General features: G+C 41.4%; 2 protein-coding genes across 2 annotated transcripts; one reads left to right on the top strand and one right to left on the bottom strand.

The window, feature by feature from the left end:
* The first annotated feature begins 262 nt into the window (after nucleotides 1-262).
* On the top strand, nucleotides 263-9,082 carry LOC108678436 (mucin-17-like). Its single transcript, XM_018166856.2, has 7 exons — nucleotides 263-350; nucleotides 2,300-2,397; nucleotides 2,869-2,932; nucleotides 3,579-4,299; nucleotides 4,712-4,764; nucleotides 5,254-5,372; nucleotides 6,027-9,082. Exons 2-7 carry the CDS (start codon nucleotides 2,353-2,355, stop codon nucleotides 8,517-8,519), a joined length of 3,495 nt encoding a protein of 1,164 aa, XP_018022345.1. The 5' UTR covers nucleotides 263-350; nucleotides 2,300-2,352; the 3' UTR covers nucleotides 8,520-9,082.
* Nucleotides 8,705-19,163, bottom strand: LOC108678437. The gene is made up of 11 exons (XM_018166857.2): nucleotides 18,895-19,163; nucleotides 18,240-18,373; nucleotides 17,592-17,723; nucleotides 16,711-16,823; nucleotides 15,790-15,999; nucleotides 15,261-15,378; nucleotides 14,294-14,428; nucleotides 13,598-13,734; nucleotides 12,580-12,691; nucleotides 12,113-12,267; nucleotides 8,705-10,674 (listed from the first exon to the last, which is right to left on the bottom strand). The coding sequence occupies exons 1-11, from the start codon at nucleotides 19,037-19,039 to the stop codon at nucleotides 10,536-10,538; spliced, it is 1,530 nt and encodes a 509-aa protein (XP_018022346.1). The 5' UTR covers nucleotides 19,040-19,163; the 3' UTR covers nucleotides 8,705-10,535.
* Between the last annotated feature and the right edge of the window lie 8,024 nt (nucleotides 19,164-27,187).

Genomic DNA, 27,187 nt, shown 5'->3' with positions numbered 1-27,187 from the left:
GCTTGCTAGGTTTAGAGAAATGTCGATTGAGTTCTTGGTGGACCAGACAAAACGACGAAAGTGTTCACATTGTCAGTGTTTGTCAAGTATAACATGATTCTGGGGTCGTAAAATATAAGAATTGTAATCAAATTATAAGTAAATCAAACTTTGAAGTGGGTTATATGAGGTAAAGTTGACTTCGATTAACTAAATACGAAGAAAACTACTGTAAACAGACTTTAAAGAAAGAGCCTCTAACAGAACTCTGCGTCGGCTCCGAGTTACGCTATGCAGAGGTTTTCACAGTCTTAGATCTAAAATCTGAATCTGAAAACTGTGTTCTTGAGCGCTGGCTAATCTTGTTTGCGGTAGGTATTTTGGGCAACGTTTCAGCATTTGTTTCTTGATCACTTATAAATTCAGTAGGTTAAAGATTTGCATTCGGGTTAATTTCACTCTGTTTCATGTCTGACCTCTCGGACACATTCACGCCAAGACTCAGTAATCATGAAATATCTCGACTATTGAACGCAGCTCAGTGAAACTTAGCACATGCATTCATTAAGAAATAACGGTGATGTTTGGGTCATTTTTACTTTTTCTATTTCGCCTTCGTTTGCAAGGTTTACGGTCATACGGGTCTAAGTTCGCAGTGATCATAAGATAGTTTCACAACTACTGAAAAGATCCGAACGTAACCTTGAATTTGAATATACATTCTTAATAACGTGACGCTGACGGTGATGTTTGTCGTGCGAAAATGTTCAATCATGGTTTCTTTCTAGAGTTATTTCCCTAGCCATACGGAGAAGCGACTGGCATATCTGCGGCTGATTGTCAAATTTGCTGTGAATATGATATATATTCCAAACTAATGCACGTAGTTGGATGAAACTTTTCACATGCATTCAGCACGACCGAACGGTGAAGTTAAGGCAGCGATAATTTTTTTCGATTTCATCTGTGATTATACGCGTAGGATGTCCTAACGTACTCTGAAAACTGAAAAGATGGTTTTGCGTATAGGAAACGCTGCCCCGGCTTACCACTATCTAGACTAGCTTTCAGAAACCTTTTTTCTATCAAACGCTGTCGGCCCATACTCGAAGACAAATTCTCACCGCCCATATAGGAAGTTGTGCGAGTTGTAGCCGTTGACAATCATTCGTATAAAAGCTTTCTAACGTCGCACCCTCTGAGCGCTTCATCTTTATTATAGACGAATTTAACATTACGGTGACCTAATATAACTTCACAGTGGCGCTATTAATATTAGAAATTTTGTAACTCTAACCGCGGAATAAACACAATGTGAGAATTTTAAGTTTCTGTAGGGAGTAATAAATTGTTGCCGATGCAATGACGTTCAAGTCTACCCGCGCTGAACTCGTTTAGCTATAGTTAAGACAGTGCTTACCAATTGTTACTCAGTCTAACGTGTCTTTAGCAATCCTCTAACAAACTTTCAGTATATGACTCTACAAGAGCCTAGAATTGTCATACGGGCATTAAACCTGGAGAAAGTCAAATTGTTCTTAGCCTAGTAGCATGAAAAAGTTTCCCATTGATTTGAATGTCATTTAGGTTAGAAGCGTCGACTTCGCCTAATTTTATTGACGTTCACATTGGATTCATTGAGCATACATAAGGTCACAACAGGAAACAGAACGGCTGTCTACATTTGTGATCATTGTTTACAAACAATTTTCGACGCAGGCTTCCGTTTACCCTGACGTTCGAAACCAAATTTCGAACGTTTGGAAAGCGTGAGCGCAGTGAATGTTAGTCTTGATAAGAATTTATGGAGCTATATTGAACTATTTACTAAGAATAATGGGAGCCATTTTGAGAATGGGGATGTTGAAACTTGGACACATCGTAAAGAATATCTTGTTCCGCAATATGTATCCTCAGGAAGATTTTAACCTTTACTGATAACGTGGCCCGCATCACATTTTTGACGATTTTGTTTAGAATCTATATATTCAAGTCACAGCAACTACGAGTGACACTGCGGTTTCTAGTCCCGTTTCTGACATTTCCGATTTACTTTTTCCGAGGTCTTGAATTTCACGTGAGTGACAGCATTCACCAGTCGTGAGTCACGTTGGCAGACTGGCAGTTCGTAGTGTAATAAAGGTTAATGAGGAAATGAAGCCAAATCCAAATATTGCAGAAAACGCAAGGTCGTGTTCAAACTTGTAGGACTTCAAAAGTGAAGTAGAAGGTTTATGAATTGGTCTTAGTACAACGTAGGAAATTCACTTAAATTAACTTGGTTCTGAACGATCTTGCTAGTCACAATTACTTTTTCCAGGCCTTCCCGTATTCATTCCACGTGCAACACTCGCCACACCATCTCTTCAGACGATGGGCGTCTTCTTAGTGGCTGCTACTCTATACCTACTCGTCGTGGTGAGGCTTGATAATTTTTGTGAACAGAGACGATTTTGTAGATTAGATTTTTTTTATTTCAATTTTGCATGCATTTTATATTTGATTCGTTTATATGAATTTAGCATGCGTTTTATATTTAATCGTTTATTTGATTTGTTTATTTGAGTTATTTGATTTGTTTTATTTTCGTAGTTCAATTGATTTTTTATTACATTATTTCTGATCTAAATCTAACATGCGTTTGTTGCTCAAAAGTCTCGACTTTATTAATCAACGTTGACAAACATGACCCTAGTCGAAGTTGAACTAATTCCAGCATCCATAAATATTGCTCTGAAGTTGCTAACGAACAGTCTAATTTAATTAACGAAGTTGGCCGATCCAATCATACCCCAATCCATAATTGGCCCAATGCTTGTATCTAATAACGCTCTGTGATGAAATATCGTGAAATTTAAGAAAATTTAATAAAAAACGTCGATTTTGCAGGTACCAGATGTACGAGGCTACGTTTGTTGGACCGAGGGTGGCGTTTTGAAGTGCAAGACTCCAGGTAAGAGATTAATGTCTCATAGCATCATCTAAACAAGCCATATATCCACACCAAAAATTCTATCAAATAAAAGTTGTTATGAAGTTCTACGTCAGAAATTCGCCTGTACAATATAGTGAATTGAGAGTCTTTTGCCAAACAGTACGTACAATCAATTTGGTTTACGCACGCTTTGGATAGAAATTGAAAGTGTAGAAATTGTCATTGTTCAATGGTAGATTTATATAAAAGGACAAGGCCAATTCTGAAGCTTGCACGTCATTTCGACGCTAGAACGAATGAAGCAATACAGTTTCGTTCAACATTTTATCAGACTTGTCCCATAGGTTGACGATGTACAATTTTCCCTCCAGAATCTTTCCAGTCTTTTTTGAGCCTTCCACAGTAGTCGTTCAAGCTTTGTCTCGGTGCTGTAAAGATGGTGTAATTTATAGCTTTAAGTGGCAATAGTATTACTACTTAGATTTTTGAAATTAATTTTGAATAGATGACTTTGTGTAGATATTGACGTCGCATTATGAGGATCAAATTTTAGCCTCGCCATAGGCAGACAACGTATATTGAGTTGATTTCGTGGAAACCAGGTTTATTCAACGTCTTTTCAACATCGCATGCCTGGTGTGAAATTACATCATTTTGTTCGCAGACGGTTCAGTGCACATCAGGCCTATTAAAGACGTCAACAAGTTAGATTTGGGTGATAGACTCTTGTCGGCACCGCCTCCTAGTTTTCTGACGACCCCCATCTTGAGGTTACAAGAACCCACCTCTTCTTTCTTTCTGGAAAACCCTCGTGTAATCAACGTGATGAGTACTCCTGAGTCTTCAACTTTAGTAACAAGAGACGTTAATTTGCCAGTAACCGACATTGGATTACGCTTAGCAGGTGCTAGCGTTTCTTCATTAGTTCCTCGGTCACCAAATTTGTCGTCCTCTCTCGTTCTGGTCACGACTTTACATCACACCCTCTCTTTAAGAGACGAAATTTCGTCCGGGATAGAATCCGCTCGCATAACGACAACGTTAACAGCAGACTCTGTCCTGTCAACGTCAACCTCTGTTCACAGTTTTGATACATATTCGAGACCTGATGTCAATTTGGATGCGTCCACCGCTGGTATGGGCACCTCCACCTCTGCTGGAGCTACTTCCACCGCTGGTATGGGCGCTTCCCCCGCTGCTAGGGCTACTTCCACTGCCGCTCAGACGGATGCGTTTCCAGTGACGCTTCTTTTAAATCGAAGTAACTTTTATTCCGACCAATCATCGTTCGCTTCAGAGGTCATTTCGCCCGCAAAGTTGTATACCGCAACGACGCCTCACTCGATTGATTTCGGGAATGGCCTGCGCAGTTCAGATGCCTCAACGTGAGTTTTAACAAAAATAAGCGTGGACTGAAGTAAGGCCTTAAGACTTCAATTGGTCATTGCTCATATTATTTTACTATGATGCGGGGTGTCGTGGTAAATCTAACGGTAATTCAAATTGTGATGATTTTAAATTTTAGTCAGTAGTGACTTGTGTGGGTTTTAGGACTATTTTTTTTATTCCCATTAACTACTACGTATTTACAGCCGGACCGTGAGGCCGATTTAACTCGTTAATTCATTCAAAGTTTACGAAATGACTGATGATTGAAACTCTTTCTTCAGATGACTTCTAGCCACATTCACTACAGTTCAGCGGTCATTCACTAAAATTAACGATTGCTCTGCATACATTGTTTTGATGTGAAGATAAAAATAGTGAATTGGTATTATACACGCTGCGCCCCCACAGGTGCTGCTGCCGAGAGGTGACTCGACGTGGCGACGTCAGAAGGCTGATCAGAGGTGAGGTGTGCTGGTGGGTTATTGGAGGGCTGGTGGGTTGTTGGAGGGCTGAGGCCAAGCATCTATCAGAATTGTGTTCATTAAGTGCCCGTAGACCCGCTAGGAAGTCTAATAAACCTCCTGTCAATATCGAGGTTTTCCCCTCATACACAATTTTCACTCTATTAGTTCTTATTTATTTCAATATTTGCAGTTTTTCCTCCTCAACGGCCGCATTGCAGGGTTGTTCTGGTGCTTCTGTTAGAAAATAATTTGTTATAGTTTCCGTTTGATTTCATGCGAAATAATTTTTAATCGTCAATTCCTAGGCTCGTTATGGAAATGAAAAGATGCCCGTAAGAAATCCGCTTGATTTCCTGCGTAATTGTAGATTACGTTGAATTCCTCCATATAACAATTGGCAGTAATACCTATTAATATTTATTCACAAAACTTTCTATAATTTCTTGATATTTGATTCATAATTGTCATGCTTTTGTTGATGCACAGACGGCGATGTCCCCGAGAGAGACGCGTGGTTCATGCGACCGTCACACGTGACGCGTACATTTTGTAGCGCAGGCAGCTGCGGGGACGTCGACCTGCGCTCCACCATGCGCTGCTTCCAGGTGGGTCATCACAGGTGGGTCAGCATAAGTGGGTCATCACAGGTAGCCTGAGGTAGGCCACCATAAGTGGGTCATCACAAGTGTGCCAGCATAAGTGGGTCATCACAAGTGTGCCAGCATAAGTGGGTCATAACAGGTAGGCCAGCATAAGTGGGTCATCACAGGTAGACCAGCATAAGTGGGTCATCACAGGTAGACCAGCATAAGTGGGTCATCACAGGTAGGCCAGTATAAGTGGGTCATCACAGGTACTTAATAACCGTGTGGGTCGTAGTCCCTGAGCCCCACACGTCACGGACCACGGACAGAGCATTCACGAGCTCGGCATCACATGCAGCAACCTCCCGCTATTAAGTTGTTAAATAAAAGTAATGAGGTTGTAAAATGGCTCCACTAACATCACACAATTGATAATTCTGTTGAATTCTTACCATTCATCAGAAAACTATTGGTCCAAAGAACGTATGTTGAGTAGTATGATTGAATTAGTGGAGGCGAAATAGGCACAAGTTTATTTGTCTGCGTTGGAAAGGCACTAATATTGCACTAAGTTATGATTACATAGTCCAACGATTTGAAAGTGAATATTTTAAGCGACTACAAATTTTTAAAGTTTCTGCTCCTACTTAAATAACGTAAAGAATTTTATTCCAGAAATTCCGCGCGGTTTCGATTTCGCTTCACCGTCTGAACCAGAACAACCAAACACTAGTGGTGCCGGTGGAGGACGGGTGTGAGTGTGGAGCTGTTCCACAACCTGAAGCCTCCGATGTTGGCCAAGAAGTGGGTCAGCCGCACCGCGGTGGCCAAGAGGACAACACGTTGGTACTGAAAAACGGTGGCCTAGCTAACATAGCAAGCATGATCAGCGCTAGCCTGGTATCGCTGGCGTCAGTTTCCAATCAATTGCTGTCACTCATTGGCATCTCTGAGCCGACCAACGATGCCAAGGCTCTTGCAGGGACTCTGGGGGAGACAGCCGGCCTTATCGAACAAGCTGCGGATCAGTTATCCGATCTGAACTCGACCGTCGTATTTGCCTCTAAGTTACCACACGGTGCGTTACCTTTACAGTCTCCTGCAGGCGTCACAAAAACTGTAACTGTAGTTACTTGCTTTTCTGAGGATGCCACCACTACTGAGATTACCGCTAAACCCACTTCAAAGCTGGGTACTAGCGAAGGTATTGTGTTAGCTACCTTATCTAGCACTCCGTTTGAAATCTTACCGGAGGCAACGTCACTCATAAGTTCCCCCGTTTTGTTGACGTCAAAATCGAGCCAAATTTTTACACCTACTCGGGAAGTCTCACAGGGACAAAAACCATCAAGCGCACTAGTGCTACCACTACCAGAAAGCAGTTTGTCAACGAAGCATACAGTAACTAGTACAATCTATACATCAGCTCAGTACTCGCCGATCACCTCGCTTCAGCCCTCGCTTCCTACGGACGTCGTGGGCGCAGGAAATTTAGTTACCGACAAACCAACACCTGCCAGTTCTTCTCCAACGTCAGCCCTGGCAGTATTCGAAGCTAGTACCTTGTTCTACGATCAAACGGCCTTTCCCCAGAATCAGTTCCTTGATCATATAATCTATCACACGCAAGTTACTACGTTGTACGTTAGAAATGGCACAACGTTCATACAAAACATTGGTGGCTCTCCGACCGCAGTACAGGGCGGCATTGCACACCCGGCCACCGACGTTCAGTTCACAAATCCAGTAGACAATAGTGGTCTCTCATCGTCGACTACTCGTATACAAGAGTCTAAAGCAACCGCAGTTCTGCCTACGTACACAAGTGATTTTACGACAGGCGTTTCGTCTTCACGCATCACCGTGAAATTACCTACTGCAACGACCATTTCATCGAGTGTTAGCTCACAGACAGAGTTAGATACAAGAACTCCAACGGTCGCTCATTTCCCGGAAATTCTTACTAGTGCACCAGTTTTGGATCCTAGTTCTACCAGCGTTGTTACCGGCGTCCATATCACTCCTACGAGCATTTCCCTGCCTCAGACGCTGACCTCGGCTACTGTAACGTCGAGTAAAACGTCAAGTCCGGTGGTCACTCTATCGTCAGCCGTATTGAACTTCCCCACGATCTCGACCTCGGATGTCGAAGAAGGTTCAGGTTCAGGTTCTGGTTCAAGTGAGGAAAGAGTAATTGACATCGCTAAGTCTTTGATAGTATTGAAGGAACGGATGAAGGAATGTCTTGTAAACCAAACCGAGGACACGAAAGCAATTTTCCAGTCTCAGAACGAAGAATTTTTGTCACAGCCTCTTCTGCAGCAGGCTCGTTTGATGCCAATCTGGAGGGACTTCGCAGCTTCCAATATTCTGCAAGACTTGGACCGTGAGAAGATCAAGCAATGTGCCAGCACTTTGAACTTAACGTTACCAATGACTGATATATCACAAGATCTTGCGTCAAACCTGAAATCGTTACCCCGAGTGTCAGGTTTACTGATAGCTACATTAGAACTTAGTCATTGCCTAAACCTGCAGACCTCCTGTGAAGCTCTCACAGGTCGTCGCCTAAGAAAACGCTTGGCTGCCGCTCAGCTCATCGGTATGAAACTGACGGAATCACGGCGTTCAGAAAGGAACCTCGTCAGCCTCATTGATCTCGTATTTGTCGACTCGAATAACGCGTCTTTCTTTGACCAAGACGCGCTGCAGACGAACATTCTTTCGAGAATATCCCTCATCCGGGAATTCGGTCGTGCTTTGGACTGGTCTATGGCTGAGCTCTCAGAAGCTCCGAATGAACTAGCATTTGACTCGTTGATGGTCGTCCTCGCGTACAACGCCAAACTCAAGCCTCTGCTAGAGAATTACCAAGAGTCTTGTTTAAGTCAGACTAAAGGTCAAGTAACTAAGTTCCCAAGCGTTACCAACCCCACGCCGGTCTCTGCCACCGAGCAGGTACATTCTCCGTCCTCCCCAACCAGGTCTACCGCAAGTCCCGTCACTACCACGCTTCCGACTACCACGATCGTACGTCCCACGCCAACGACGTCAAGTCCCGCCGCATCGAAAACGTTCACGGACGTGCCAGAATTTCACCCAATAGGATTATCTCTGGAAGAAGTGAGACAGCTCGTATTTGGACCATCGAAACCTAAAGCCACTTGAATTCTTTCCTTCCTTAATCTTCCCATACTATAAAAATCGATTGAAATTAAGTAGACATTTATTTCACACTTGGGAGGCTAGTGAGTTGACGAGTTAAGTAGATACTGAAAATTTCTTGTGAAATGCAACTCCTGTGAAGTTTGACTTTTGGCTTTGTTCCTTAGTAAAAGTAACAAATAGGGTGGTAAAAGTTATCGTTTTTAATTTAATTGTTACAACTCAACTAATATAGTTTCATGAAAAGGCTTTTCTGCAGAATGCATCATAATACAATCAATTTACTTTCATCAGACTCCAATATGGATTAATAAAATTTGACAATTTAGCGCAAATTGTTGCAAATTACATGTAGGAAGTATGTACCTTGCAAATTCCAACGTCGCACCGTTCGAGGTATCTTAAAGTATCGAATAGACTAGATGGAATCATGACTTTTAAAATGTGCAAATTCAAAAATATCTTCAAAATCGGTACGCAATTTTTCGGTAGAGGTGAAGTTAATTTCCTAAGAGTGAATTTCCGGGAAACTATACGTCCCAATAAAATGTTATAACCAAATCAAATTGTAATAATTATTTGAAAACATAATTAGACAATTATTTCTATATCCACTAAAGATTCCATAATCTTTCCCACTGCTAGCAGTCGACTGCACTTCCGTTTTATATTAACAAATGTGATAACGTATAATCCTCGGCTTCTCGGATGCTATTCTTGAATATCTAATTTGTTACACTAATTCAAATTCTTACAACTAAACATATACACGAGATCCGAGGCGACTAAAGTCGCTCTTTGGTACAGGTTGTTCCACACAGCCAAGCCGTCGACGATGGCAAAGAGCAGAGGAGTAGACAGTTCTCTTGGTGGTAGGGGGGGCGGGGGCTGATGCACAGACTTGCATGATAGCGGGTGACGAGCGAGACTGATGAAAAGACAATTCATCCTTGATAACGGTAGACATAGCATTGGCTTGGTCAATTCATCGTGGTTGGGTATGCGAGGCTGTTACGCAGACGATCGATATTTTATTGCGGGGGACAGGCGAGACTTGAGCGCCCCATGCACTAGCGTATCCAACTCTCGAGTCCAGCTAGCTGATTCTGACTAGTGAATCTGATTCGGCGATATTTCACCATACACCATCGTACTTAGCTCGCAGCGCCCAGTCGTGAAGAGGCGAGTCTGCGGAGGCGAGTCGCAGCTCCTGCCATCGTTTTGAATGAGCTTGGGGCAGCGAAAAAGCAACGCAGGAAAAGATCTATGTAGTCAAAAGAATCGCTAGTCAATCGACCAAGATTCAGTCAAATGAATTTGCTGAATTTCATACGCAACGATATTCGAAACGACTATCAAAACTTATGATGTCTGCGGTTAACTTCAATGTCCCATTGGACAAAGTTAAACCGTTTATCGAATATTGCCGTACGGAATAATTCGATTTATTATAAGGAAGGATTCGTTATAATCAACAAATCGAATGCTCTACGGACCTTCCACAAGTATGGCAAATTGCGGTACTCTTCAATGAACTTGGTTCGGAAGTCAGGGCTCATGAATAGCTTGGAGTCCGCCATGACTGCACACGCCCTTCCAGCTTGGCGTCTGCATTGCAACTGAACCCGAGCCGAGCCCCACAGCAAGCACTGGAGCGCATCGTTGGGCTCGCCTCTCATTTTTCTCTGCTCGGCTCGTTAAGCGCCATACACTGGCGGATTTGGGTGGTTTGAAGGAGAGCCTCGCTAGACTCGCGGATAGGATACGATAGTCTATAATAATGTGCAGACGATTCGTCCTTGATTGATGGACAAGCGAGCCTGATGGACGAGGCGAGCCATATCTGATGGCGAGTGACAGGCGAGGCTGACGCGCGAATATTTGTCCTGGGTGGTGGAGGCAGGCAAGGCTGATGCGCAGACGATTCGTTTTAAATGGCGTAGGACAGGCGAGGCTGTTGAGCAGACGATTCATCCTAGATGAAATGGCAGGCAAGGCTGATGAAAAGATGGATTGTCCTCAAGGGCGGGGACAGGCGAGGCTGATGCGCAGGCGGTTCGCCTGTCGTCGCACTTCAGGGTCAGGATGATAGCGGCTGATGTCAGTCGCGGTTGCCGTCAAAGTTCCTCTGACGTCATCGCCCAGCAGACGAGTGAACCTGCAAGTTGAAAATAATCAACAAACTTTGTGCGCGTGGATGAATTTTTCGTTAATGTTTAGTCATCATCATCATGGTGAACATAAGTTAATCAGTACGTTAATGTGAACAAAATTTTAATATCAGCCTAATTTTTATCATTACCACCGTGAAACCGCAAGGTAATTAGGTGGCATAGATAATATATATGTCCTCAAGGGTTCAATTTTACAATAATATTTAATTACCCAAAATACCACCCAACATTAGAAATAAATGTTCTAGCAATACAGGTTATCCAAACTGAAATCTAAATATCCGCGAAATAACGGCAATATGTAAACAAGATATCACACTACAGATTTAGTAAAGATCTCGACCAATTGAATTCGCATTGACGACATTAAAGTTATTATTATTGTGACTAGAACATGAAAAGTGGATAGAGATTTTCGGACCAAGATGTCATTATTGATATTAACTGTTAAATTTACGTCATATTCCTCTCATGATCTTCGAAAACTTATTTAGTTACCCTATGAGCTTATAAAACACAAATTTTGATGTTATATTCAACGATCGAACTACATTTTACCCAATGTGTAAATTACCCTATAGGAAAATTTACCCCAATTATGTAGGTATCTAATAGTCAAACCTCAAGCTTCCTTTTACATCAGGGGTCAATTTCCATCAGTTTTTGATCCAATAATGAAAGTTCGAAGTTCTTTTTACCCTCTTAGTGAGTTTCTCAATGGATTAATTTACTACTATTTCAAATTAAAAAATCAGCCTTAGAACTTTCTTAGTTGAAATCAACTTAAACTCACTCTGCCAGCACGCAGCACCGGTGCAGGAAATCTTCACGCCTGCTCAGTGTGAACATCAAAACAAAAAAATGTGAATCATAAAACAAAACAGAAATCTATCCATTTTTTTCGCAACATAAAAATTAAATTGCGTAATAGATTTATTAAATAAAAATGAAAGAAGCGACAAATGATTGAAAATAAAGGAAGATCTATCAGGGAATTGAGTATATATCAGCTTGCTGTTTCTGATTTGCGCATTTTAGAATCATTGTATATTTTTAAAGAGAGGCCTAGTTTGAATTTAGCTTTTAGCTCTTACCCGCTTGAAATTGTAAATAGGTAGGTTTTACAGCTTATATTTTTCGTTGTATTCTTATGATGTGTAATATGAAGGGGTTATGTGTGATGTGTGGGGGGTGAAGTGTGATGTGAGAGTGAAGATGTGTAATATGAAGGGGTTATGTGTGATGTGAGGGGGGCAATGTGCGATGTGAAGTGGTGATGCGTTACCTTCGAACTGCCATACATAAAGTTAGGCCTATATCTCCCGCTACTCAAAAATTACTCCCGCTACTGAAAAATTATTCCGCTACTCAAAAATTACTCAATTTCTAATTAATTATTTAAAAAGAACATCTTTCACGCACATGGACGACTCTGCAGCAGCAGACCCTGGCAAGTCAGCAGCAGAGATGCTGCACTCTGCAGCATGAGCAGCAAGCGTGGCCAGCAGAGTGAGCACCCGCAGCAGCACCGCGCGGTCGGTGGCAACACTGACCAGCTGCAGCAGCTGCTGCGGCCCCTGCACGCACAAATTATATATTTATATACCATAATTGTACATATATAACAGTGCATCCGTCTAATATAATTATATATAATCTAAATATCCCTTGCTTAGAATAACATGCATAGAACCCTACCTCTACGACTTAACAACCCGAGCCTCCCACACTTTATATATACAAACAAGTGGCTGTGATGACGTCACTGCGGCGGTTGCCACCTACTTTATTTCTGCTTTATTTTTATAAATTCCGCGCTTTCATCAACCGATATTGTTGATGATAATAAAATACAAGATGATTTTGCGATTCCCATCATATAACCCTACCTCTGCCGCCAGTAGCTGCAGGATCATGTCCTTGTTGCAGCTGAGGTTCACCAGCAGACGAAGAGCTTGCAGCTGCACCTGCAGTGCCCCGCAGTCGACCAGCGCGTATAACCTAGCGAACGCAGGACAAAAAAAATATAACTCAGTACTCACTGCAGTGAGTGAGAGAGCGCATTTTTTCGTCGACGAAATCGTGAAGTCACGGACGGACGGACAGACAGACGGACGAACAGACGGACGAACAGACGGACATGGCGAGCACAATAGTGCATTTTTTTCATAAATGAGAAAATGCGCTAAAAATGGCGGCTCTATTTAAGAGTCATGATGCAGGAATAATAGCCGATTTCAAAATTAGACATCAAAAAGATTACTTTATTTTTTATTTCAAGGTCCTGGTCACAACAGAATATACCGTACCACATTAAATTATAAAATAAATAAGAGGTTCATTATTAGATTCAATAACGCCGTTTTAGTTGGCTTGGTTCACCGTTCACAAGAAAACTCTCACACTAACCGACAATTTAAATCAAAATAGCTTGTAATTCAATGCGAAAATTAATAAAAACAGAAGCTAGTACAGCACATGAAGCACCCACGAGTTGGTCTAAACCTTGAACCGCCACACTAGCCACACGCAATATCTTGGTACCCACACTAGCCACACGCAATATATTGGCACCCACACTAGCCACACGCAATATATTGGCACCCACACTAGCCACACGCAATATATTGGTGCCTACACTAGCCACATGCAATATATTGGTGCCTACACTAGCCACATGCAATATATTGGTGCCTACACTAGCCACATGCAATACATTGGTGCCTACACTAGCCACATGCAATATATTGGCACAAACACTAGTCACACTGTGATCAATCAATCTATCTATCAATTGGTACCCTATAGCCACACTGTGATCAATCAATGAATCAAACAATCAATCGATCAATCACTTCTCCTCATCAAGGGACTTTATGCTTGATGAGCCAGAGCAACACAAGGCACCTGCTGATGACGGGACTGATGGCACCATGCCAGGTGCTGAGGGTGGCGACATTAGTGAGGACGACCAGCGAGGCCAGTAGCAGGGGGTCGTCAGGGTCCCGAGTGTTGACGTTATCAAGCAACGGAGGCAGGCAAGTCTGCCACAAACAAATATGCAATTTATCATTAACTCTTCGTTTAAACTGGCATAGATTAGCATAATTTATTCGTATTTTCACATTTTCCGCCGTAACTAAATTGGCATGAATATATGTTGTAATTCTTCGTTAATGTGCTAGGTTCTTTCGGGGCAAATGTAACCTCAATAACGGCGGATGGAGATTGCACGATGTTATTACTTGCAGCTCTGTTAATTCACGAATCGGTATCGGAATACAATGAGAATTGAATATTCACTATTGATAATTCACCAATTTGGCAGAATTCACATATATATATTGGCTCACAGCCTCACAGGATACCCATCTTGGCCTGCAGGATACACACCTGAGCCTGCAGGATACACACCTGGGCCTGCAGGATACACACCTGGGCCTGCAGGATACACACCTGAGCCTGCAGGATACACACCTGGGCCTGCAGGATACACACCTGAGCCTGCAGGATACACACCTGGGCCTGCAGGATACACACCTGAGCCTGCAGGATACACACCTGAGACTGCAGGATACACACCTGGGCCTGCAGGATACACACCTGGGCCTGCAGGATACTCTCAGGAGCTAGCAGGACGTTGCCCAGAGTCTGGACAGCAGCCAGTTTGATGCGCTCATCATTGCTGGTGAGCAGAGAGCACAACCGCACGATGCATCCTGCGTCCCGGAGCAGATCCTGTGCAGAACATGCGCAGAGATTCATAATATCAAGTCAATACATTTGATTACATGTTATATGCTCGAAATGAAATCCATGACAAAAAAGAGATGATAAAAGAATGCACACACAAAGATTCATAATATCCTAATACTATATAATCTAGTCGGGGGTTTCTAATGTTTCATTTTGTAGTCACTTTAACGTGTCATATTAATGAAGTCATCCCTTGCACGAATGTTTTCAAAATGACACATATGGATGGCTAAACTAAAGTATTCACTTCTCAACTACATCCAAAAAATTGATACCAATAGATGCAAAAAACTACTACTCTATATACTAGACACTTAATAGCGGCTTTACCCTCCACCGCCGTATGTCACTCTCCGGGCAAATAACTTTCAACGTAAATTATACGTAAACTATTGAGTGTAGCAACCTGAGGACGTTTGTACGCAACAGAGAACATTTTATTGTTATCGTACGTGGCGGCAACCATCAGTGCAAGTCATTTTGCGCTCACTAGAATGTATTCTTTTTGGGAAGTAGGCGCGTGACAATATTGCTCCGGTTACTCATGTCAGGCAGTAGCGGCCAAAAACAATGCGATGCCAAACTAAGCAGCAAGACACATGAAGGTCTTTCCAGCCGAGTTCACCTCGACATTACAATGATGAGGTCACCACCCATTACTGGACATGTACGGAGATTGTATCAATACCAGAGTGATGAAGATAAGAGTATAGAAGAAGAAACACATCACCACGTTGAGAGGCATCACATTCCCACTTTGAGAGTGAATGTGGCGCGTTACGAAGGTAAATGTAAAGAAGAAGCATCACATTACCACGTTGAGAGTGAAGGTGGCGCAGTTGGCGATGGTGACTAACGTGCGTTCCAGAAGCGCCGTGTCCTCGGCACACAGCAGCGCCACGAGCGTCTTCGCTTCAAAAGGACTCAGCAACCTTAGTAACATCACACATATTAATTAAATAATAATAAATTAGCTACTAATTAACAAAAATACTAATAGTAATTACTGATAATTACATTTAAAATTAGTCATAATAAATAAATTAATTAATAAAAATTACCATCAATATAATTCGAAAGTTAAATAAAAAATATCATGAATATCATTATCCTATAAAAAAATACCTTATTCAACAACTTCAGCACTGACAAAACAAGAAAGCCGCAAATTATAAGAAATGTTTGTGCTTTAGCAAGCAATATTGCAAGAAGTTTCCTTGTGATTGATAGTCTAATATTGCGAGTAATTTGCTGATGATCTAATGAACATATTGCAAGCAGCTTGCCAGTGAATAATAATAATAAGGTATTGTAACAAATTAAGTCAAAGGCCCCCAACTGACCGCCCTCGGTCCATGAGTGTTCGCAGGCGCTCAATAAGCTGTTCTTTGCTGTTGCTGTACATTTCTCTGGTCTCTTTCTCCATCCTCGTCCTCCTCTGCTGTTCGTTTTCTTCCTGCACTTCCACTTCCATGCACTCTTCCTCCTCGCCATCCAGAGGCTGCTGGAAGCTGTGGCGCTTCCTCCTCAGGCTCTGACGCCGCCATTTAGGCCTGCAATGCATTGAAAAGTTAAATAAAATAATGTAAAGATGTATAAATAAATTATATTCTAAATATTCTACACTATACTTGCATACTCTACTACATAATATACTAAACTATATACTTGCATACCACACTACTGTTGTATACTATGTATATACTATTGCCATATTCTATAGCATTGTGCATTTTTCATATGCCCCGTAAAGTAATTCAGAAACATATTTCTAACAATTCTTTTTTAAAAAGAAAGTAAAAATTGATTGAATTATTATTAAAAATTTGCTGATAGATTTGCAATCAAGTTTATTATTACTAACCCGGGCTAAAAAAATTATGCTCTTCAAGACGTTCTCTAGTCTCAAAAATGAATGGATTTTTCAACAAATTCTGTTTCAAAATAATGAACATTTTTATAGATTAGCGCATGTGATGAAATGCATGTGATGAAATTCCGGAGACAGATAATCATACGTATTGTCATTATTTGCACGAATAAAAGAGGCCTATATATTTCTTTTTGTGGGTTTTCTCAACTTGTTGGCATACAAGGCAAGAGTTTATGTATGGAGACATCATTTATAATTTCAATTTACTTTAAGTAGAAAGTAAATTGATCAAAATTTTGTTGCTATGAACAGCCGAGCAATGCTGAGAAACTTGGATTTTTTTAATGAAGTCCAGTTTTTAAGGAGAATTTCATTAAGTTGGGGCACTTGCCGTGTTGGGGAGGCGTGGTGGGGCAGGCCCGTGAGGTTCTCAGTGGACACAGACCCCGTGAGGCCCCGTACATCCACGGGGCTCAGCAGACGAGGGGATGACCACGGGGAGCACTGCAATTAACAATATATTGATTGAGCTGGCATATTGAAAACTAATTATTAATTGTAAACAATATTTAATAATTGTGAACAACACTCAAGAGTTTATTATGAGCAACAATTGAGCTGCTAATTAATATCCTAGACCTAAAACATTCAGTGACTGGACATAGGTAGAAGTATGAAAGAATTTAAATTTATAAATCCATTACTAGAAAATATCCCAAAATATATAGGTAATATAGTTAATTTTCTCACAGTTGCGTTGCAGTTGCGTATCCCAGTTTATGAACTGATCATATATGGTTATATAGTTCAAGTATTTGGTTGTGTGTAAGTTTTAAGATAATACTTCACACAAGAATATATAAAATATGGTATTTACAAGACACCTAATACCACATCATGTCACAGCAAGATACTTAATACCGTACCGCATCATGTCATATCTAAGATACCTTATACCATATAACATCACATCTAAGACCCCTTATACCATATATTATATGATATGTACTTAATCTCAACAACAACACTAGGATAGTGGGTAGGTAACTAATGCAAATTTTAACCTTTGTCGGGCTACATGGGTACAAATGCACCTACACTAGGTACAACTTTAACGTAGCAACATTTATGCAGTCTGACGATTGTTATTAAATTCAGTCAGTTGTTCTAAGATACTTCATACCACATAACATCCAATAAACTATACACCACCTCATCTTTATCACAAAAATGCCAGGATAATTGACTTATTAAAAAGTTAGGGTGCTGCACCTGCAGGCTGTGGTGTGTGTGCATGGCATGGGTGCGAGACACTCCATTGTCCAGACCTCCGCCACTGCTCTGGATAGCCACAAAGGCATCAGAGAACTGACGGGCACGCAGGTTCAATTCTCTTATCCGGGCCTGTTGAAGAAAAGAATATTATTTGTATGATTCCCTTACATTGCTATTTGAGACAACATAACATCCAATCAATACAATTACAACATAACTTTTATACACAACACAACATGCTGAAGAGAGCTGTTGTTTGAGATGGCATAAATGTGGCTTTTATGCAGGCTTTCTCAAAGTGACATTTAATAGTTAACATTCTCAAGAAAAAGAATAGAGCTTTTAAAAGGAACATAAATGAGTAACTATTACTTAAGAAAATTGTTTCATCCTAAGATTACTTACAATCATTGTTTGAGGCCATTTGTAAGATTATAAAATTTTGACTTTGGTGGTAGCAATTCATGCATTAAGTTACCTTACCTAATTTTACAGTTGCTTTGAGTAAAATGACATAGATCAAGAATATTAAACAATTGTCATTTTGTTTATCTAAAGAGCAGCTTATCTGACACTTGATCAGCTGATGGCTAATGTAGCCTGACTCAAACACATGGCTTATATATATAATACAATATATATCACCTGGACACTTTTGGGCCGCACAAAAGGACGGCCACCAGATTTGCCTTCCCAGGGACTGCTTAAAGCATCAGTTTGTGATGTTTGTGAAAGACGCCTGAAGACCATCCGAGATACTTCTTGGCTATCATCATCATCTGCAAATAATATAAACTTTATTAAGTAAAAATTAAAAGGATGCATACATTAATGATTATGAGCAACATTTAATGTTAGTGGAAAAGTTTCAGTGCCAACAACAAAAGTTTCAATGCAAAAATATCAATGCTAAGTTCTTTGAATAGTACAGGACTAAGGCCCAGAGAATAATATCTGTTCATTGAATATTCAGGATAAAATTGCCCAATGAACACAGAATATCTATCTTAGTATGGGGAGACCAGGGGAGTTGATATAACAAACACAATTTATTCATCAAATATATGTTAGGAGAAAAACTCTCCAAGGAATACAAAATATCTTTGTATTTGAAGATGTTAAAAGCTTGTGGATATGTGGACTCAGGGTGCTTCAAGTTTTGGTCTCCATTAACTTTAAGCATTTTATTGCAAAATTAGGGGAAAACAAGAAATTGCATTATGTAAAATAATATTGAGTGCTAAAGGTGAATAACATTATAATATCAGCAAGGCGAATGCTAGAAACTTAACCAACTCACATGCTCCATGCCTCCGGGATAGCTTGCGACAAAATGCAGTCCTTGCATAAGAATAGCCCACATATGCAAAGCCAGCAAACACTGCTGAGCAAACAGCCACTTTGTTCAGGGTTCTGTCCTGAAATGTTGCACTGCCAGCAGCCATGGCTGGACTTTACTTATTATGTCACTCTTGCTTTGAATGAATATGAAAGTAGATGCTCATCTGAATAATAAAAAATTAGAACTTGGAAAATTTCAAATAGTTACAGAAAGCAAAAAAATCCCTTTTCAGTACTTGTTATTTATGTACCGTCAATTGTCAAATGGGTAATAAGTTACAGGCACTGGGCAGGGTACGTAAATCAAGACTGTCATTCCACATTTTGTAGAAATGTTGTAGCAGCTAAACTAATCAACTAATATTATAATCAAAAATCATTTTGATTACGTAGGCGGTAGGCCTATACCTCACTCAGCTTCAGCAAAATGAATTTCACTTGACAAAAAATTAACGCATCATCCGCATCGGACATTGGTTATCACAAAATTGTGCATAGAAAATAGAACGTCATAGATAGAATTGTGCACAGTGCCACAGCCCTACAGCTACAGGGCAACTTAGAATGAAAAGTAATTAACCTAAACTATGATTTATTTCTCCAAAAAATATAATGATGGTCATCAAAATATTCCTTTCTTTTTGGTTCTAGGTATGTTTTTAATGATCTTTTTTTTGTTATAGTGAATTCACTTGACCCGATTAAAATGGTGTGAAATTACAAGCCCAGTCCTGTAATGTGCAAGGCTTCACAACTGACACAACACAAGTTCACATAAGGCATCAGCATCAGGCATTTTGCAGCAATGCTGCCAAATTTCATAGTGGCAAACCAGAGATTTTTTAGAATCAGTTCATTATTAATTTCCTCATTTACTCAAGATTTGAACCAATTTCTTATGTATGATAATACTGGTATGATGCCGATGGTATCCATGATACTTTACAGGTCTCTTACTTATAGGACTCAAAAATGAACTTGAGAGTGCCAATGCAGCCTCACTCCTCAGTCTGACAGGCAGCACAGCCACACTCAGGAAGATGTATATAAACGGAGAAATTTCTCGCGTAAATCAATCTAATTATATTTTTTTCGCGCAGACGTTCGTGCAAATCACGGTCATCGATTCCGTGCCGCGCAGCACTTGGCGCGGGCCGCGGAGCCGTCCGACACAGTTCTGATTTAGACACAGTTTTCATCTGAATGGAATGGCAACATCATCTGTAGATGATTTCAAGTAACGCTGAACCAGCATTGCCAGATGGTATATTTCTATACCAGATTTCACAAATCTGGTATTTTCAAAAGGTGTCTGGTATGAATATTTTAGATCTGGTATATATGCCTAAATCTGGTATCCAGATTTGGAAACCATTATTGCTCAAATGAAGCAAAAATAAACGACAGACCATTGACTTATCTTGCAAATATATATATTCATATTATGTATCACATAGCATAATTACGCTCTGTAATTATGCCATATTGACCTAATTTGTATAGTCCATTTACGTGCATTGTTAATTGTTATTAGGTATTGATCGTGTTGATTTTGCTGGCCGGGAGGATGTCGGTAATGTAAATGTAGTCACAACATTGGCATGCAGGATCGTACTGTTGACATACAGCCTGTGATACAGGTTCATATCCTACTTGCCGCAACCAGTCCAGTCATTCATTAGAAGGCACCGATGGCACATCTAAAGCCATGTTGCCTTCTTTAGTTCTGTAATTCATGTCCAATTGAATTGTGATCTATGAATGAATATTCTTACTGTGCTGACTCTTAGAACCTGAGTACTGAGTTGATGCGGTAGCAATCTAGTTAACTTGTATCCAACCACAACACAGTGCGGGTACACATTTGTGTGTACGGTCAGTGTGATTACGTAATTTGCATTGCCGCACGTCCATATTTAAACTATTTTAGCTTCCTAAAAGTACGGCGCTGTCGCCGTACGGCGCATTTTTTTTACCGGCATAGTACGGCGCACCGCGCAGGTCGTTAAAATGACAATATAAATTCCCGCGCACCTGGCAGGCTGGCACATCTTCCTGACCATGGCAGCACTGCCAGCACAGCCAGCACTGAGGCACTCCAACTCTACTTGTTAGTCGTTATTGATTTGGCATCAGTCATCTTTTCAAATTTCAGTTTTCAGACTTTTGCTTGATCAGTTTGGATGAGATAGCCATGATATAATGAGTTCAATCATCAATGGGGGGGGGGGAGTTTCTGCATAGGAATAGCCTTCAATTAGTACAATAGGATTGCAGTTTCTAGGAATTCTAGCATCAGACTCTGTCACTCTGTACTGAGTGTACTCACTACTCACTACTCTGACGGTGTCTGACCTACTCAGTAGTCAGTACTCAGTAGCATGGCAAATTGGCAATAAATAAGGGCCACATTTTTCTCTGATGCATTTGGTGCTCCAGGAAAAGCATTTATTTGCTTTTGTCCTTGATTTGCAGCTGCCTCAGCCTCTCAGGGACACTGGGACAGGACTTGGGTCTTGGGTTATGGTGCAGGTGGTGCTTTTCCAAAATGCCAATTCCTCGTCAGTCGTCTCTTTCGTGACGTGAACTCTGGCGACTTTCACGCATCACGCCTGTGTTAGTCGCAGGTCGCAGCCTGTTGATTACTATTGGAGTATGGACTATTTTTATTTTAGAGGCACAAACGCGCCTCAGTCTTATGCTATGGTGTGCCTCCGTTTTCAGCGGAAAGGCAGGTTTTTTTCTCTGGTTAGTTAGCAGTAGGTACTAGGTAGTAGGCACAACCTCACTTTGAGCAATCACGATCAAGACTGCAGCCATCAATAATAAACTAACAAACGGACCGAGAACATTTCAGATCAAGACTGCAGCCATCAATAATAAACTAACAAACGGACCGAGTACATTTCAGATAGTTTCCGCAGTACATAGCAGTTTTGCGTTGTCCGTCAGGAAAACAGAATATCGGATCAGTCATGTCGCAAATACATAGGCAGTGGTAAGCATGGTTGAATTAATATAAACCATGGTGGTGGGCACAGTCCGCTAATCCGCTAACCGCTAATTAGCGAAGCTGACGTTTTCATTGGCCAGTGTTCCGCACTGATGGCTGGCTACGTCCACATACCTGGCTTTGCCAGGTTTCGATTTTTTCATACCTTAAATGAAGATCAATGCAGTAGATGTGTAGTTCTGTGGGTTAGAACCTCTTATAGGGCCCAGCAAGTTAAGTTATCTGCAGAGCATCAATTAGCTAGAGAATCAGTGTGGTGCGAACTTACTCTAAAAGGCAAAAATAGCCTTTTTATATGGGTCATTTATGGATCATCTAACAGCTCCTCTGATAACAATAAATGTACTAAACAGCCTTTTAGTGTTTTAGTTTTACCGATCATGACTTTCAGCAGGTCTCATACGTTGATCGCTGGTGACTTTAACCATCCAGAAATAGACTGGGCAGATGAATCTTATCCAAGAGATGAGAATCAATCATTCAGCATCCCTGTTCTTGGAGTCTGTGCAAGACTCATTTTTAATCCAGTTCATTACCAAGCCAACCTATTTTAGGGGGAAAGAAACCCCAAATATTCTAGATATAGTGTTTACTAGTGAAGAATCAATGATAGATGAGCTTTGTCACGAGGCTCCGTTGGCCAAAAGACACTACCAAGCATTGCTTTTCAGTATCAAGTGCTGTGCAGATAAGACGCTTCGAAAGCGTGAACGTTTGAACTTTGCGTAAGGCGACTATGATAAACTCCGTGAAGCGGTGAATGCGACTAATATTTCGGACGGTATTAAGGACATGAATGTGGCTGATTCGTGGTCATTTCTCAAAGACACGGTTATGTCTGCAGTTGATGTCTGTGTACCTAAGATTACGCTTGGAGGAGTCAAAAAAGTTCCAGTGGATGAACAGTACAGTTAAAGCTCAGCTAATGACCAAGAAAGAAGCCTACAAGCGTTATTTACGAACTCGCAGAGATTCCACCAACAACCCAACACTGTTACCTCTAGGCTCTACCACAATCACACAACACTGTCACATTCACAACCGTCACCCCAAAAATGTCATTATCATCATCATAACCGCACGATCTTTACCCAAATATCTTCACCATAGATGATAACCTGTATGCATGAGCTCGAAATCAAGCTAAAAAGTCTGTCGCACTGCAGTAAAAAACTTCAGAAATAAAAAAATATTGCTAAAAATGCAAAAAAACGAATCCGAAAGCATTCTTTTTGCACGCTAGTTCGAAGTGTAAGTCAGAGGACGGTATATCTGATTTGAAAGTAGACCAACGAAAGATTTCCTCTGATGAGGGCAAGGCTAACGTTCTAAATTGATTCTTCAGCAGTGTGTTCACAGATGAGAACTTGAACAGTATTCCAGATATTGAGGAGCGCCCAACCGGCTCGAAGTTAACAGGGTTTGAAATACACGAAGAAGAGGTTTGTGGACCAGACGGCTTCCATCACAAATTGCTCAAAGAATTAGCAACCGTTCTGGCCGGCCCATTGACAGCATTCTTTCAAAAAACCCTTGAACGAAGGAACTTTGCCGTCCGACTGGAAAGAAGCTCAAGTAATACCATTGTTCAAAAAGGTGACGAAAGCAGCACGGGCAGCTGTCGCCCTGTCAGCCTGACATGTGCTATTTGTTAGCTAATGGAATCTGTTATGAGGGATAGGATTGTCGATCACTTGACTGTTCACCATCTCCTATCAGATTGTCAACATGGTTTTATTGCCGGTAGTTCCTGCACCACTAACTTATTATCTATGTTGAACGATTAGACTCGCTTGCTGGACGAAAGGGAGCCAGTGGATGCATTGTACCCCGATTTTGTCAAAGCATTTGACAGTGTTCCGCATGAACGGCTGTTGCGTAAAGTGAAGTCTTTGGGAATCGAGGGAAACGGGGAGCGCAGCCGTGCACCACCAATTTTGTGCACCAATAAGCCCTGAATCGAACGCCTTGGATCTCTTCGGACATCCACCAATCAGCCGTGAACCACTCGGCTTTGTCTTCCTCCGGCCTCGCATAGAACCTGCCGTGCACCACCAGGCCGCGGATCGAATCTGACTTCCGGGCATCGTTAAATTACTTAATTTTACGTTCACCGCATCTGAGGTTAGGTTTCATATAGCATAGTTCTGTTCCAAAATCTATCGTCCTTCGACAAGTGGCCGTTCGACCGAGGGCTGGTTCGACCCACGGCCTAGATACGGACGCTACGTTCCGGAAGGCAGGAATCATGATGGTACATTACATCCAGGGCAGTGGTGGTCTTCGGCAGGCAACCCAGGGGAACTTACTCCAATGGATCTGAGATTTTCTAGTAGGTAGACGACAACGTGTCAGTATAAACGGAACCGTGTCAGACTGGGTTATATCAGTGCGCAGTAGCATGCCACAAGGAAGCGTTCTTGGGCATATTTTGTTCGTTGCTTTTATAAACGATCTGCCAGAAGCAGTGTCCAGCGTGTGCTCCATGTGTGCCGACGACACAAAAGTTTATAATACAGTGAATAATGCGTCAAATAAAGCGCAATTGCAAGATGATCTTGACAGTTTAGTTAACTGGGCTGATACGTGGCAGCTGTGGTTTAATGCTGACAAATCTAAAGTACTTCACCTCGGGAGAACAATGAACAGCAAGATTACAGTATGAGAAGACATGGTTGCAACGAGAGGGTAATGATTGAAAAGTCTAGTGTGGAAAAAGATCTCAGAGTTTATGTCGACAAGGAGCTGAAATTTTCTAAGCATATTTAAACGCAAGCTAACACATTCAACAAACTTCTTGGACTAATCAGACGCTCATACGAGTTCCTAGATGCAGAAGCGATGAAGCAGTTGTTGTTGCTGTCGTGCGCCAGAATCTAGAGTTTGGAAACGTCTTGTGGTCACCGAGATTTGAAAAGGACACAAATTTAATTGAGAATGTTCAAAGACGTGCAACAAGGATAATTCCAGGCTTAAAGGGCAAGTCCTATGAAGAAAGACTAAAGATTATGAAGCTTCCAAGCCTCAGTTATCGACGTCTGCGTGGAGACCTCATTAAAGTATACAAGTATACTCAGAGGTGGGCAGTAGCGCGCTACATATGTAGCGGCCGCTCCATTTTCAGTAGCGGTAGCGGTAGCGGCTCTACATTTAAGGCAATGTAGCGGTAGCGGTAGCGCCCGCTACATATTTAAGTAGCGATACGAGGTTTAAACTGTACGAAAGATTTCGGTGTAATGTTGTCAACCTCAGCCTGTTACTAGTGTCAAAATGTTAGTTGTTACTTGTTAAGTTGTTACCAGTTATACCACTTACAGGTTTTTTCATCTTTCAGTTTGCTTACAGTTATTTTTACACAGTTATTTTTATATTTCACTTTCCCTACATGGATGTCTACTTTAATCGCCCAATCTCAAGAATGATCCACATATATATATACAAAAAAGGCTGATTTTTATATTTGTATATGTGGATAATTTCTTAGATTGGTAGATTAAAGTTCACATCCATGTAGGGAAGGTAAAACATAAAAATAACTATAACTTTTTTTTACTGTATCTAATCCTGGGGTAACCCATACTAGTTCGGTTAGGTTAATTGCAATAATGTTGCATTGATATGTTTTAAAAATGTTTTATGATCATTAAATGTCAATGAGTAAGTCCCAATAGCAGAACAATTAATATTTAGAGATTTCCAATAATTTTGGCCATTGTAGCGGCTAATGTAGCGCGCTACATTTTACTGTAGCGGTAGCGGTAGCGCCCGCTACAATCTAGTGGGTGGAGCGGTAGCGGTAGCGCCCGCTACATTTAGAGCATGTAGCGGTAGCGGTAGCGCCCGCTACATTTAGAGCATGTAGCGGTAGCGGTAGCGCCCGCTACATTTAGAGCATGTAGCGGTAGCGGTAGCACCGCTACATTTCCAAGTAGCGCTGCCCAGCTCTGAGTATACTCATGGTTTAAACAAGGTCCCGAAGGATTACTAGAATTGAAAACAAGAACCAACACCAAGGGCCACGACTATAAACTGAAAAACTGCGCTGCAACTTATCCACGCTACAACATTTCTTCTCGCTTCGAATCAGCGACATGTGGAACAGCCTCCCCGATTACGTCGTTGACGCTCTTAGTATGAACGCGTTCAAGAACAGACTAGATAAAGCTATGGAAAAATATATGTTCAGATTTGAAATGCCTAGCACCATATCGAACCCAGTAGAAGTCTAGTAACTGCTTCAAACTATCTTCATTCTTGAAAAGATCCGGTCAAATGACACGATTTTAGATCTTCTGTGAACTAGTCACGAAAGGTAAGAATCGGCGACAGGCAACATCAGACCTTCTCTTCAGCACCGACATCGCTATGTTATGTTATGTACGTTAACTAATCACGTCTTGTATCATAACATAACATAGTGATGTCGGCGCTGAAGTGTAGGCCTGATGTGGCCTGTCGCCGATTCTTTTGTCGCCGAACTAATGTGAGGTTGACCCACGGCCATGACGATTTTTCGCTGTTCTGCGCATCTCTAGAGTGACGTCACTGTGGGCACAAAATGTAAATAGTGTAGATCAACACATTGTTTATATGTCATCTTTGAGAGCACTTAAAAAAATTGACCTCGACAAAATGGCCCAAAAAATTCATTTACTGCATGCATGCATACTACAACTAGTCTTATTTTAAGCAAAACCGGTGTTTCAAATCAGTTTGACGTCACGAGGTGACGTCATAAGAGACAAGGTGACGTCACAGTTGGAATAACAGATGACATCCGCAAGGCGCAGCTGCACTATAGGGCAGCTGCGCAACTAGTCTTATTTTAAGCAAAACAGGTGTTACAAATCAGTATTGAATCATCACATGGTGACGTCACAACGACCAAGGTGACATCACGGGTGGAATAACAAATGACATCCGCAAGGCGCAGCTGCGCGTGGGTCGACCTTCTATTAGTTCAACCATGGTCTTGTGTAACCTATCACGTCTTTTCTTACACAAGACGTGATTGGTTGACGTAAATATATTGACGTAGTCCGCCATCAGTGTGGCACACCGGCTATGGAAAACGTCAGCTTCGCTAATTAGCGGTTAGCGGATTAGCGGACTGTGCCCACCACTGTAATGATAAGGTTACACGTTACAGTTATTTCGCGCTACGATCAGACAGTCGAAGCTCACCTACCTCTTTCGTTCGAAACTAATCTTAAACGTTAATTCCAACGTTGCTAAAATA

This window comes from Hyalella azteca, unplaced genomic scaffold (genome assembly GCF_000764305.2).
Source record: "Hyalella azteca isolate HAZT.00-mixed unplaced genomic scaffold, Hazt_2.0.2 contig10210, whole genome shotgun sequence".
NCBI lineage: Eukaryota > Metazoa > Arthropoda > Malacostraca > Amphipoda > Hyalellidae > Hyalella > Hyalella azteca.
The sequence above is the reverse complement of the archived record's forward strand: the minus strand, read 5'-3'. Positions and strand labels throughout refer to the sequence as shown.

Bases quoted from the DNA above. Each gene is read 5' to 3' on its own strand.
- LOC108678437 (XM_018166857.2), bottom strand. From the start codon at position 19,039: ATGGCTGCTGGCAGTGCAACATTTCAGGACAGAACCCTGAACAAAGTG. The intron at 14,429-15,260 runs GTAATGTGATGC...TGTTCTGCACAG, and splicing joins CCACCTTCACTCTCAACGTG to GATCTGCTCCGGGACGCAGG. The intron at 10,675-12,112 runs GTGCGTGAAAGA...TTCAACTTGCAG, and splicing joins GCTGCTGCAGAGTCGTCCAT to GTTCACTCGTCTGCTGGGCG.
- LOC108678436 (XM_018166856.2), top strand. From the start codon at position 2,353: ATGGGCGTCTTCTTAGTGGCTGCTACTCTATACCTACTCGTCGTG. The intron at 4,300-4,711 runs GTGAGTTTTAAC...GCGCCCCCACAG, and splicing joins CGCAGTTCAGATGCCTCAAC to GTGCTGCTGCCGAGAGGTGA. The intron at 4,765-5,253 runs GTGAGGTGTGCT...GTTGATGCACAG, and splicing joins CGTCAGAAGGCTGATCAGAG to ACGGCGATGTCCCCGAGAGA.